Source organism: Aythya ferina (assembly GCF_964211825.1).
Source record: "Aythya ferina genome assembly, chromosome: 3".
Lineage (NCBI taxonomy): Eukaryota > Metazoa > Chordata > Aves > Anseriformes > Anatidae > Aythya > Aythya ferina.
The window spans coordinates 96,825,587-96,840,039 of record NC_140298.1 but is presented as its reverse complement, the minus strand read 5'-3'; the positions used below and the strand labels follow the sequence as shown (position 1 = coordinate 96,840,039).

The 14,453-nt window shown below is 31.1% G+C and overlaps 1 protein-coding gene across 1 annotated transcript in view; it reads right to left on the bottom strand.

Moving 5' to 3' along the window:
- Nucleotides 1-14,453, bottom strand: part of CSMD1 (CUB and Sushi multiple domains 1) — a 1,186,176-nt gene that overhangs the window by 322,501 nt on the left and 849,222 nt on the right. The window contains exon 11 of the mRNA XM_084516291.1: nt 3,528-3,631. Within this exon, the coding sequence (XP_084372417.1) occupies nt 3,528-3,631 (104 nt within the window). The remainder of the gene's footprint in view (nt 1-3,527; nt 3,632-14,453) is intronic.

Here is a 14,453-nt window from a genome sequence, read left to right as displayed (position 1 = left end):
GTTATCTTTATGCAAAAAGATGAGTTTCAATAAAATGATTAAGAAAACCAAAATCCTTATGGAATACTTCATCTCTTAATAGTGAAAAATGCCTACCACATGTTAGCAGGTTATAATACTGTACATGAACAACTGTTCAGATCTTGGTGATAATTTTTTTTAAAAAGACAGAGGCAAAATTCAAACATGTAAAGTGTAGTAGAATATCTCTGTCAAAGCTGATATGAGATGTTGAAAAATTAGCAATATTATTTTTTTTTGTTGTTGAAAAATTTCAACAAACAAACCAAAAACCACAAGCAGATATCTGTACTGCACTCCGGATAAAGTTTTATATATTGGAAGCTTTTGGGATAGGAACTAGATGTATGGCAGCAACTGTAGTTGATGTAATGAATTAACAATAACCCTTTTGTTGCAACAGACCATTTTGCTCAAATGAGTCACATACTGCAACCTCTGTCATCCAACTCTCAGCCTTGATAAAAACAAACAAACAAACAAACCAAAAAAAAAAACCACAAGATAAGTAAAATAATACTGTGCAAATTGAAAGAAGGTGCAGAATTTCTCAAGAAAGAAGTTAAAAAGTAAACAGAAGCTCATATTTAGAATCATCCTCCAAAAAATATTTAAGCAACACCAACCAGATGTCAGTATTATTGCAATTTAGAAGCAGAGACATAAGAAAAGTGGAGAGGCTAAATAGAAGGCAAGGTGAACTGAAGGGTGAGGCAAGCTATTGGAAATTCCCTGTCTTAAACCTAGAATCCCATCCAAAAAGGACGTGAACAAGGAGATGTATAACTCATATCTAAAATATTTTGTTATGTTACTCTGATTTACTGAAATACCCCCTTCCTTCTTTAAGTCCCTTTCTTCTGAATGCTTAAAGAATCTTACGCATTCTTGTGAAGCGCATTAAGAAATTAATTTTTTGTTCCAAAGTTTGGATACAGAGAAAGCTCTTGTACAACAAGAGGGAATGCAATAAAATAATGTATAGATACCAAAACCTTAATTGAATAAATTTTTCACATTACTTATTTCCTCATAATCTGTGAATCCAGGACTTCGAATAGGAAAGAAAAAGAAAGAAGAAAAACAAAAAGCAGAAATCAATAAAGACCAGATTAGTTTTGTCTTGTTTAAATTTGTATTTTCTTAGGGTGTTCCTAAGAATAGCTCAATACATAGGACAACTTTCTTCAACTAGGAGGGTGGCAAAATAGGGTAGAATATGACACCAATGTGTCTGACAATACATGCTCTTGCTGATTTAGTTTGTCTCAGTCCATAACCATCTGAAGACAGTTTAGCAAGCTCATGAATGGAGACTTGGAGACCATTCAAACAGGGTGGCAGTACCAAACACAATTCAGTGTGGAGATGCACAATCATCGACTATATGAAAAAAGTTAAAAATGTTGTGATAATTGGTATAACTAACGAAGTCATGGAAGTCAAAGCTTCACAGTACTCTGAACAGACTCAGAGGGTATGAGAAGACAGCTTTCAGAAAGACACAAACTTATTTAAAAAAATAAAAAATCTCTTTCTCATGGACTGTTAGTGGATTCAAACAGTTGACATAAGCAGAAGGATCTGAATCACTAGTTTGCTATTTCTTCTCTGTATCAAGGAAAAGGAGGAAATTTATATATATATACACACATGTGTATATATATATATATAACTTTTATATACATATATGCATATATGTATGTGTATATAATATATATATAACTTTTATATACATGGATGTATATAAATGTATGTATATAAAAGTTATATATATAGATAAGGATTCATGAGTTAAGGGAAACTGTTCCAAAAAAGGAAATTAAGTTTTAATGAAACTGCTGCAAGAAAAAAATATAAAGAAAAGCATTTCAAAGTAAAGCAGACTTTCTAAAGCAAAGCGGTATTTAAATTAACAAGAACTTAAGACCACAAAACAATGGCAGGAAAAATCTTGATTTTATCAATCAAGAAAAATCTTGATTGATAATCTTGACCTCATACATGATTACCACTATTGAATTAGCTCTAAGGGTAGTAATTAGCTCCTAGACAGACTCTATTAAATATAACAAACAACTGTAGTCAGAACTTAATAGCTTAAATATACTTAGATTAATTTTCAGTAAGTTCTATTACTCTATTTCTAGAGCTAACCATTTCAGCATGCATATACCATAAAATAATATTACTACTTTTTCAACAAGCTACACTTACAGATGAAGCAATTGTTAAAATTCATAAAATGCACAGTCATGTCCTCCATTAATTAAGCTGTTGAAGATAAGATTTTCTGAGATGTTTACTATACATGTAAATCCTAGAACTAGGTAACATTAATAAACTAAAATCTGTCCATCTCAGTGGTATTTTACATGTATTTAAAACACTTTTTCTAATTATTATTCCAATCTCTTCCATAAATAAAACTTGAGCTAAATAGTCAATAAACTTTGATTTTTATCTTTTCTCCTTTTTAAACATGGGTATGCCTTCCTATTCCCATCTAGCTACACTGGCACAGCTATGAGGTTACACGCATGAGATAATTGCTAATGATTTAGAGTTTAGACACTATAGAAAGCTTGTACAAGAACAAATCATTTTTATATAGTTATTTATCAACTCCCTAAATCTTCTCCTTATCAAAATTTTTTAAAGCTCCCCTGTTTACTGTCCTGAGTTACACAGTTTACAATGTTCATCCAAACATAATCAAATATGTGAGTTACTATACTAACATATTTTAATTATTTGTTAAATACAATTACAGTTATTCAGATACTATAAACAATTTTATTTGCTTTAAAAAATCCTATCTCTGAGTTCTCTATAGTATTTGGTCATTAGTATTAGGTCTGAAACATTTTTGACTGTCCATAATGATATTTCTAAAGGTCCAAGAGCAATTTTGTAATGAACCATTTTCTTTGACAGTATTTGAATATAAAGCTTACATTAACTATGCATTAGATAAGCTTACATTATATAAACATATTACATAAGTTAAAATTATGAAGTTAAATAGATATATATCCTTATAGCAACCTTCCAATACCTAAACAGGCCTACAGGAAAGCTGGGAAAGGACTCTCTCAGAGACTGTAATCATAGAATGGCTGGGGTTGGAAGGGACCTCGAAGATCATCTGGTTCCAACCCACCTGACATAGTTAACGATAGGACAAGGGGTAATGGCTCTAAACTAAAAGAGGGAGGAGACTTAGATCAGACATTAGAGGAAGAAGTTCTTTATTATGAGGGTGGTGAGGCACTGATATAGGTTGTCCAGAGAAGTTGTGGAAGCATTTAAGGCCACGTGGGATGGGGCTTTGAGCAACCTGGTCTAGTGGAAGGCATTCCTGCCCATGGCAAGAGGGTTGGAATTAGATGATCTTTAAGGTCCCTCCTAACCCAAGCCATTCTATGATTCTACACCTCATAATACAGAATGAACAACATATAACAACAAATTCCCAAGGAAAACTGTTCAAGTTCTGTACTTACACATACAACACAGTCCTGGTATCACCAACTTTCCCAGCATCTCCAACAGTGAGGGTATCATATCCTCTTTCCAATTCAAACTCTTCAAAAGCAAGCTTTATGACCTATTACAATGAAATGAAAATTATTTCAAAAAGCAATCACAGGTTATATGATCTGTTCTAGTATTAAGACAAATTATTTGACTATCGTAAGTAAAATTTGAAGGCACTCCTACTGATTTCAGAATGATATTTAGAAAAAAGAAGTGAAGAAACTTCTGTTTTTTCTCTTACCAAGAGGAAAGTCCTTGTCATAATCTATTAGAGCCATCAAATACTAAAGTTGCCCACCACCACTGAGTGGTGACAATCATTCTTATTATAGAAAAGTTATAAACATTAGCAAAAACTTTACTGTATAATTCAATAAAATACAAAATTCAGGAAGTAGATGAAGTTAAGAATTATGATTTTTTTTTTTTCTTCAGTTGAATTACACAATGACACATGTTCACCTGCTCCTGATATATCTTCTAATATTCCTGGATTATTACATGCAATAATTCATTTCTAAATCAGTAAGTATGAACAATCAATTCATAAGAAGGTGGAGGAGACTGGTGCACAGAATTGCAAAAGCAGAAATTTCCTTACAAAAATTCAAAAATTACTAAAATTAAATTATGATTTCACTAAATACCTATTCATGAATTGTGCAGAAAATTAAAAGTATATCCTTAAGAATTGTTTGAAAAAAATACATAATTTACTTTTTTTTTTTTTTTTAAGATAAGGTAAGAAGATTAATTTAGTTTTGTAAAAAAGAACACTTCTGTGAAATGCACTTTTTAGAGTTACACATTGGTGAGTTGTGGTTGTAGGTTTCATGTTTGTATCTATGTTCACATCTACTTCTTTGCCTCAGTCTTCACTGCCAGTCAGACTTCCTAAATCTCTAGAATCCCTGAACCTCTAGGTGAGGGATGGGGGAGTAAAATCCCTCCTTCTATAAATGAAGAGCAGGTTTGAGACCACCCAATGAAACTGAACAGGTACAAGTCTATGGGGCCTGATGACATGCATCCCAGATTCCTGAGGGAACTGGCTGATGCAGTTGCCAAGCTTCTCTCCATTGAAAAGTCAGGCCAGTCAGGTGAAGTGTCTGTTGACTGGAAAAAGGGAAACATCACTCCCATTTCTTAATAGGGTAGAAAGGAGAATCTGGAGAACTACCAAGCAGTTAACCTCACCTCTGTGCCTGCAAAGACTAGGGAGCAGAAATAGTAATGTGAAAGTGCAGAGAGTCATGGTGATTTTCTACAAAATTATTCATTTTTATGTTTATACTGTTTGGCACATACTTTTGGACAGACCCTCACACAATTCCAGCCGTTGTAAGAGTATACAATTAACTCAATTACTTTTTTTTTTTTTTTTTTTCCTGGTTTGTGACTAACAACAATAATGGGACCAGATTAATTTTATTTATTTATTTATTTGCATCAGTGGTACTGTACTGCTATTTCAGCAGCAGCATATCAAAAGCCAGTGGTTTCCCTTCCATTTATCTCTGTAATCTACATGTCAGAATTCATCTTATCCAGGTTCTAGCACTGTAAAAAAAAAAAATCAAGCATCCAAGATAAGCTATTTGTTAAGACTTTCTCAATATTAAAAGAGAAAACTAACAGATCTCATTTCTGTCTGCTAGAACAGGGAAAGGACTTCAACTACCAACTTCTGAAGGAACTTATACTACTAGAGAAGATAAGCCTTGAATAATGTTGCTTCAATTTTTAATGCAAAGAAAAACCTGTTTTTAATAAAATGATCTTAGAGAATATGTTGCTTCTTTCCACAAATTCATGTCATACTTTTCATACCTTGCTTTTCTATCTCTGTTATTTTTGTTTATGTTTTTAAATGTATGCTAAAATTGATTCCAGGATAAAAAAACTTAAGTTTTAAAATGGACATTTTATGAAAGCATTATTAAAAAGAAAACATATAATAGAGAGTGGTTTAAAGTCCTAGGATATGCATAGGTATGAATAACAAATATAGGTATAATTATTTTGACAAAATATCAAAGTTTATGTTTTGTGATCAAACACAGGTCCTTTACAATAAATATGGTAGACCTGCCAGATTTTGAAATAGTGTACATCATTATCTACTTTATATTTCAACAAAAAAAAAAAATCAGGCAATATGCTGTAGATTAAATAATACACATGTTCACCTGCTCCTGATATATCTTCTAATATTCCTGGATTATTACATGCAATAATTCATTTCTAAATCACAACTAATGAAGACACAGAAAGGCAAAGAGAAGCATAAAAAGAAGCATAGAAAAAATTATAGAAGCATAAAAGCAGAGTTGTTTCTGGTAATAAAAATAACTATGCATATAAAACCATTTCCTTTAATGTAATATTTATTTTACATGGAACAAAAAAATGACAGTATATTCCTACAGAAAATATGGTAATGTAGTATTTAAATATGCTCCATTTGGTTAGACTCAAAATCTTTTATATTGCAATTTAAAAACAAACACAAATGTTCATCTCTAATAATAAAACAAGGTACATACAAGAAATTGGACACAAACCATGTATAAACTATTTTAAAATCTGGTTAAGAATAAAGGAAGTATCACAAGAAAAGTTGCTTTATGGGAAATTTATTATTTTGAAGAAATAACAAGATTTTGTTAGATAGTATCTAACACACAACTTCACTTTTCTGCTAATTGATATTCTGTGCTAACACACAGAATGTATTTGAAACATTCAGGTGATCAAGAGTTAAGAGATCTATGTTAAATTCCTTTGATCTGATTCACAAAACCTAAATTTTACCATGCAAACACTAAGCACCTGGTCTAATGGCTCCTTCCCCAGTCAGTAGAGAGAAAATGGTGACAGAGCATAATTCATATTACCTGTCCTAACATAGAGCAAACTGCCATAGACCAAAATGCCCTTTTCATTGACTATATGAGGAGTTTGGATGAAAATGGCAGACTAATGCTTATGTAGATATATTTAGATAAAATGAGTTCCTCAGTAGATAAAACTGAATCCTCAGAGGAATATTTAAGATTTGTTAGAAATGGGGAGGACTGTTTTTCTCTTTCCTTTTGAGAAATAATGTAAGGCAGTTTTGTGTGGATGTGGATATGGATATGACTACAGCACTCAAAAAACTTAAAAGAATTGAATCAACATAAACGAGAACAATACAACTATCAATATTATTTAACCATAGATAGTTATATCGAAAAAAGGCACCTCTGAGACAGTTCTCCAAGTTTACTGTTGTTTTGCTTTTTTTTTTTTTAAAGTATTTTTAATGTGATGATCATCAGATTGTCATCATTATATGTCATCATGTTTACTCTGAAATAATTAAAATGAAAAAAAAAATCTATTTGCATTAAGAAAAATTGGAAACACAAAAATTACTTCCAAACATTTTATGTTAGTTTCTGGATAGTCAACTGTACCTCTTACAAATAAATAAATAAATAAATCATGTTTGTTTTCTGAAATGTATGAGATAAAATTCCCTTACAAACAATTCAGAATGATTGCTTATGATTAGATAAATAGACTGTGAAATAAAAAAAAGTGTATAAATATGAGACACCTACAGAGGTATCTGATGGAATCTCTGCAAGTGAATTTCCTGTCATAATTACTTTTTCCTTATAGGCATTTTCTTTATCCTAGCCACTCCTACACTTCTATTAGCATAATTGCTACAGCAAATAATGGGGGAAAGGCAGTGCCAGAGCTGTCCTAACAGAAATTTCATTAAGGACATTCTTTCTGGAAGCAGCAGTAGGGACCACTACAAGGTGACATTTCCAAAATGCATAGGTGTATGTGTTAAAAAGATATTTTGCACTGCTTAATAAAGCTTATGCACTGCTAATAAGACATTTTTTTTTATCTTTTAAGTATGTTAGAAATTAATGTAAGCAATGTAGTAAATAGAAAGTAAAAAGTGAAAGCAGTAAGTTTTGTTTTAAGATGCAAATAAGAACAAGGGCTTCCTTAATTGAGCTCCTCTTGAAAATAGAAAATGAAGTGAGAATTTGTTGCCTCAGTAAAACTACAGTAAAAAATATGGTCAACAGAAGAAAAAGAAAAAAAAAAAAAAAAAAAAAAAAAGAGGATCTTTAAATCGAAGTTTTATAATTGTAAACAGAAAATGTAAAGCTATTTGCAACTTTTACAGGTTACCCCACACTTTGATGATATATTAGATTCAAATATAATAGTGTATAACAGATATTTTGCTTCTTCTACCTGCTGCTATGTAAAATCTGAAAACAATGTGATCATATGAATGTATTTGACAGTCGTTTATTTTGCAGACACTCCATATTCAAGGGATTTGGAAGCAAAAGAAGCCATTGCTACAGACACAAACATGGCAATACAGCTATTATTTCAGGTTAATGAACCTTTTTAACATTTCAAGAAAAGAGCCAGACATTTATACTACAGTTAACTAGTTTTGAACATCTATTTAATTTAAAGAACAGCATAATACAGAAGCAATGTCAAAGGATGATATTTACATTACAGAATACATACACGGGTCCAGTACTCCTTAAAACTGTCAAATATGTGCCGTTTTCCTAGCCTAGTGTGCTATGACATGAAGTCTTAAGAATTACTGTTACTATGCCCAAAATTCTGTAGAACAGGAAACACAGATCACTGACTAGAAATAACAATAAAAATATGTAGCTCTTATGTACAAGGTCTCTTGATATTTAAATTAGAACTAGAGACCTCCTTTTCACCTTGTAAAAAAATAAATAAATAAGTAAATAAATGTCCATGTCAAATTAGTGTGACTAGAGAATAAGTACTATCTTGAGGTACAAGTTCTAAACACGGATGAATGCCTTACAAAAATACGATCACAATACTGAGACCATGGCATCAAAAATTAATATATGAGAACATTTTCTGACATGTGATGTTTTTTTTTAAAACACAGTGGTAATGGCATTTTCAGTAAAGAATCTTTAAGAAGGCAATACCATTTCTCAGTCTCTTCTCAGGAGTATAAGAATACGTAGTGTTTTTTTAAATAATGGGAACAATGAGAATTTATTATAAATATAGTTGTCAACCATTTCCTTTTGCAAAAAGCATAATTGGGTTTCAGTTCACTTAAGTCACCAATCAAAACAAGAAATGCTGAAATGTAACACAAAACAAAAAATCAGTTAAACTACAACATTATTAAGTTAATGGGCTTTTTTCAACATTTCAGGCATTCACAGTTGAGATCTGGCCAACTCAGTTAATGGATCCTCTATAGCCCTCCTGCCGCTAGCCACTAAATATCTGCTCTATTTACTTCCCCATAACTAAAGTGGAAGCCTAAGCACTGAATGTAAAGTGTTGTCTTAATTAGAACCTGATTCTAATCCCCAATAACCATCTTTGTTAAAATGATGCACTAACAGTGTGAAATTGATGCTTGCAAACTCCAAGCTTGTTTCTGCATTACCTGTTGTCCTATAGTTCCCTCTCTATTCTAGTACCTTTCCATCTCTGCCACTCACATTAGAAGAAGTTAAATGTCCACAAAAAGAGTTTGATTTCTTTTGTGTTTCTTTTCTTTAAATTACTGACCCTGGAATGTTAAAGGATTTTATTCTATTTTATTTTATTTTTAACTAAGAAAACATGAAATCTTAACACTATTGGCTTAGAAGATACCAACATGCTTTAAAAAGGAGGGCACTCATTATTACTCCAATTTGAGTCTAAAATACACAGCCCATGAAATAAATTGCCAAAAATAATTCAGTGTTCTGAGAAAGTATAGGATCTAGATTCCCAAGTCAGGCCTCTGATCATTAGGCAACACTAACTCCCTTTAAATGACACAGAAATGAAAGGTGCCATGAAGAGCCAAATTTGATTCTGGTGGAGTTCTACACATTTGTTTTTCTTTTATTCTTGCCATAAGTATGAAATGTTCACTCTCTTTTGGCTTTGTGCAATACAATGGGAGAATGATGTTTACAATAACTATTATTTAAATATATATTTGAGAAAAAGAGGTTACTTTAAAAAAAAATAAAATAAACACTATGCTTCAAGTTGCTTATAGAAAGCATCTTAAAAAGACATCTGCAAGACTGAAGAACTGAGTAATTATTAATTTAAAAGAGACGATGGATCAAAAACCAAGACATCTACTCTAGTGGTAGACTAGATGTGATTATAGGTTCATCTGCTTGACTAATCTATGAAATCATGTACTGAATTAAAGTATTCAATATAATCAAAATAATCAATGTAAAAAATCAAGAATTGAAAAAGTGGGAAAAAAAAAAAAAAAAAAAGATTATTTATTCTCATTAAAAAAAAAAAAATCCTATTAACTTTCACTATTCTAAATCCCCCCCAATAGTCAAACTGGCTAAGCTTTACCAGTACCTAGTATATGACATATACTAAGAGTGTAAATGGATAAAAAAAAAAAATAAGAACCTTAATTATACCTGAAAGCATATATGTCTGTGTCCATATACAAAGCATGGGTGCACATACAAGTATCACTGATAGCAATTTTTGCATCCAGATAATCAAATTTTAGCAAGAGATCCCTAAGTTAGACATGAATTTAAACTAGAAAACAGTAGACATCTACAAATAGTAAAGATAATTCAGTATAATTTTAAGCCATGAAATTTTATCTACTCAGATTTTCATCCTACTGAGGACTTTGCTTGAATTTCAATGAAGTTAACTTAAATTCATGGGTATATATATAAATATAAACTGTTACTCATTTAGAAAATGTAAGCTATTTTTAAATCTAGGATGACCAAAAAATCTTCCTTTTAAATCAGTGAAATGAAAGAATATTTATATACTCAATATTGAACTTGAATTTTGGAAAGTGAATCAGACAGCAAAACATTTATTTATTTTTTTCCCTCATTATCATTATTATTATTTTTTTAATGAAACCAGTTATTTCTTTTGCCTTGGAGCCCTTAAAAGGCAAATAATTACTTAAAGCAGTATTACTCCTAATTTGGTACAGGTAAATAAAACATCTGCCTGTAACTCACAACTCCCAGACTGAATGAGGTTGTCCCCAAAGAGACAAAATAAAGCGTAAGCTCCCAAACTGGTCTGTCCTGAAAAATTTTCATTCAATTTTTTTCCTGGGTGACAAAATTTACTGAAAATATTAGCCTTTTTTTTTTTTTGTTGATTTGAAGAAACGTTGAATGCTCTGCAGCACTTTTTATTCAACAATTAGAGTTATTTTAAAAATAATTATAAAAAGCGGTAGATTTTTCAATATTGATATTATGATCTTTAGGAATTTATTTTTCATTTAGCAACTGTTAATGACTTGAAAGTGATCTTAACAGCCACACGTGGTGGAAATAAAAGTTAAAAAGTAATTAACAGCAATATTAAATCAAATAATAGTGGTAATATATAAAAAAAAAAAAGGGTGCTGATGCTTTTCTAAAAATAAAGAAGAAATAAAATACAGTCACAAGAATTAAAAAAAAATATTTTCAATTTGTTTTACAATGAATATTATTTGCTGCCTATCCCACACATTTCTCATGTAATTAAATACAGTTTAATATCTTTTTCCACATCTCTTTTCATTCTTTGTTTTTCAAAAGGTGTAATATAACTTTTTTGTATTCTCTAACTTGAGTATCATTGCAAGAACCAACAGTCAGAAAACCATCAGCAAGTTATTTAAAGTATGATAATTTGACATCTTGAAAGATAACAGCAATAATTTTTAAGAACATCAGTTCATTTTGTTTGTGTAGTAAAGCTTAAGAAGAGATCAAGACACTGATCTTATATCATTCATCTATGGAAGACCTTTCCAATAATATGTATACTGTGTAAAAGTGGATATAAGTACCTGGAAACTGTAATTAGAAATGAAGAAATGAAGAATGAACTGAAAAAAATAAATAAATAAAAGTAGAGGCATAACACTCTTAATATTACTTTGAAATATCATTTTTATTAGTATCTACTGATTATGTAGAATTAGGTCTATGAATTTGTTGCATGTAATTTGTGTTTATAAGTAATCTGAATATATCCATAGTAAAGAAATATGCACATTAATAAATAGATTTGTTTCATTTCTAGAGTGAAATGCACAAAAATTAGGTGATGATGATTCCATAACAAAAACAGCTGTCACAATCTGTTGTCAGGTAAGAAGCTTGTTGACAAGTCAGACTTTAATATTCATCAACAGCATCAAGATTTCATGTCAACAGTTTCATTTTACGATCTTAACCATTAAGATGTTTTTCTTATTCTCTTTTTTGTTTGTTTTATATGTATACAAATGCACTACCATTTATAAATGCACAGAGGAATATAAGACATTAAGTTAATTTTAAAGTCAAATACCAAAGCACAATTAAAGTTTCACAAATTTCTGAGCCATTTTTTTAATATATTATCAATCAGTTTAAGTCCAAAAGAGAAAATCGGAAGTAAAACAATAAAAAGTATTGCAAGAAGAGACAAACATTCATATGTTCTCTCTAAAAGGGTGAAATCTGTAACTGTTGGACTATTTTAAACACAATTCTCTGATATTTCTTATGTTTTTCATTTTCTGCCAGAGGAAAATGCCAAATATATGGCTTTCATTTTTGCTCCCGCTGCTGATCCAACTGTCAAGATATCAGTAGGAAACAAATATGAAGGCATAAGCTTTAAAGAAACACTATACACTATTATAATGTGTAAATTTTTCTTATTTTTTCCGTTTTAACAGAACAATGAAAAAGACAACAAAAAACATTAATTCACTACAAGCTTTCATTGCCACTCCTGAAGAATAATTCCAACTGTGTTTATGTATTTGCAGATCTTTTTCAAAATATTTTAAAACGTGTTTTTCTGAAATACTGATTAGCTTCCAATTAAGAAAAAGACAGCAATGATAAAAGCTAAAGAAATGCTTTCAGATCTTTTGTTTGAAAAAGGTCTAAAAATACTATTCTCTAAATTAAAAACAAACAAACAAAAAGCCTTCCACTTAGCTCTTGCTAAAAAACAGATTGTATATCAACTAAATGTATCACCACATCTAACTCCAATATAAATAAGGGTTGAGAATTTTACTCATTAAATGAGCCACTCATTGCAAATTAATTATTCCAGCTCAGAAATATAAGCATGAGATACATGACTTAGTTTACCTCCTTTGACTGTTTCCTTACTTCTTATAACTTTTAAAAAATTAATTAAAATAATTTTAAACATTAATTTTATGAATGAATACAAAGTGGATAAGATGAATTAATACAAAGTGGATAAGCAGCTTGATAAAACGCAAGAAGTGCTATGTGAAGAAGTGGCTACATATCAAAGGTGCACATCTATTTCTACAAACAAATCATTCTCTAGACAGAATTCCAGTTAGCAATGTTGAGAGATCTTGGCTCTGCTACTACGGTGTAGTACCTCAGGCAATTCATTTCAGGTCCTTGAAAATTACTTATTGAACAGTATAATTCCTCAAGAGCTTTCTGAGTGTTCAACTCTCCTAACTTAAACTTCATGTAAAAAACAAAACGTGACAAGCATTCAAAGTTCAGAAAAGGTAGATACAAAAAATAATCAAGCAAATCTAACAAATTGTTTACGTCCCAACTCAAACATTACCGTACAAGAAAAAAGGGAATTCATACACCTTTGCACTGATGTGTTGGCTGGAGTGTTATCCAAAAATGACATAAAATGACAAAGCAGTTCTTTCCTTTACACAAGAACCCATTACAACCTTATAACTAAACTAAGCAGTTCAAATTCAAATGTTATTTTTGGCTGAGCACGTTGGGTAAAGCCTGTATTTCTTGCATTCTATAACTATTAAACTAATTTTAAAGACATTCCTTCCAGTCTGCCTGGAGTATCAGACAGGTCCATAAGCACCTGTTTTCTCTGAGGAGTACTTTAGCTTGTCAGAGTTTTTTGTTACTATGGCAAAATAGCTTCAAGTGCACAAACTATTTCATTTTAGAAGGGCAACAAATCTTGGCTCTACACTGCATCATGCAGTCAATTGAAGTGAACACTGGAAACTCTCCAAAGGTACAGGGAGGTGCCTAAATATTTACAGAAGTAAATGTCTCAAAAAAAGCATCAAATATTAGTGGATTAATTTTCCTAAAATGCACGTAATATCAGAGTTCAGCTACTATTTAATGCTGTTCAGAATAGGAAACTGAAATGTCCAAGAAATACTAAAAGCACTTAGAAACTCTGATAAAACAGGTGTGTTACTGTGATAATGGAAGATGATATACATACAAATGAACTTTTAGAGAAAATACAAACAGTAGCTCAGGATACACTGGATCCTTCTTTGGGCTTCAGTCATATACCTACACGCAGAATTTTTCTGTCATTTAAGTTAACTTTGCATCCTTCCTGACATCTAACTCCAGAGGAATGGATTTTATAGTTTTGTGTCATAGGTGCTAGTCTTACATGGACATCTTGAATACTTGGGCATCTCATACAGTAATAGACACGTGAGGATAGCCAAATTAAGCATATCCCTTGTGTCCTGCAGTGTGTGATGTCATGAGGATGATTTTGATTAATAGAAGAAACATACATTACAATGCATGTAAAAATATTAATATAAAACACTATAACTAGAGATATAGTTATCTTATATAACCACAAATCTAGTATGGTAAAATCTAGTATGGTGATGGTAAAATCACAGGTTTTCTCCTCCATACTTTTCAGTGCTCTATTTGCAGGTCTTCATTCTATATATATGACTAGCTATTGATCTAAATATTCTGAAATCTAACCTCCTGGACACAAACACCTTAAAAAACATAGCCAAGTGGAGAAGCCCACCCACCTGG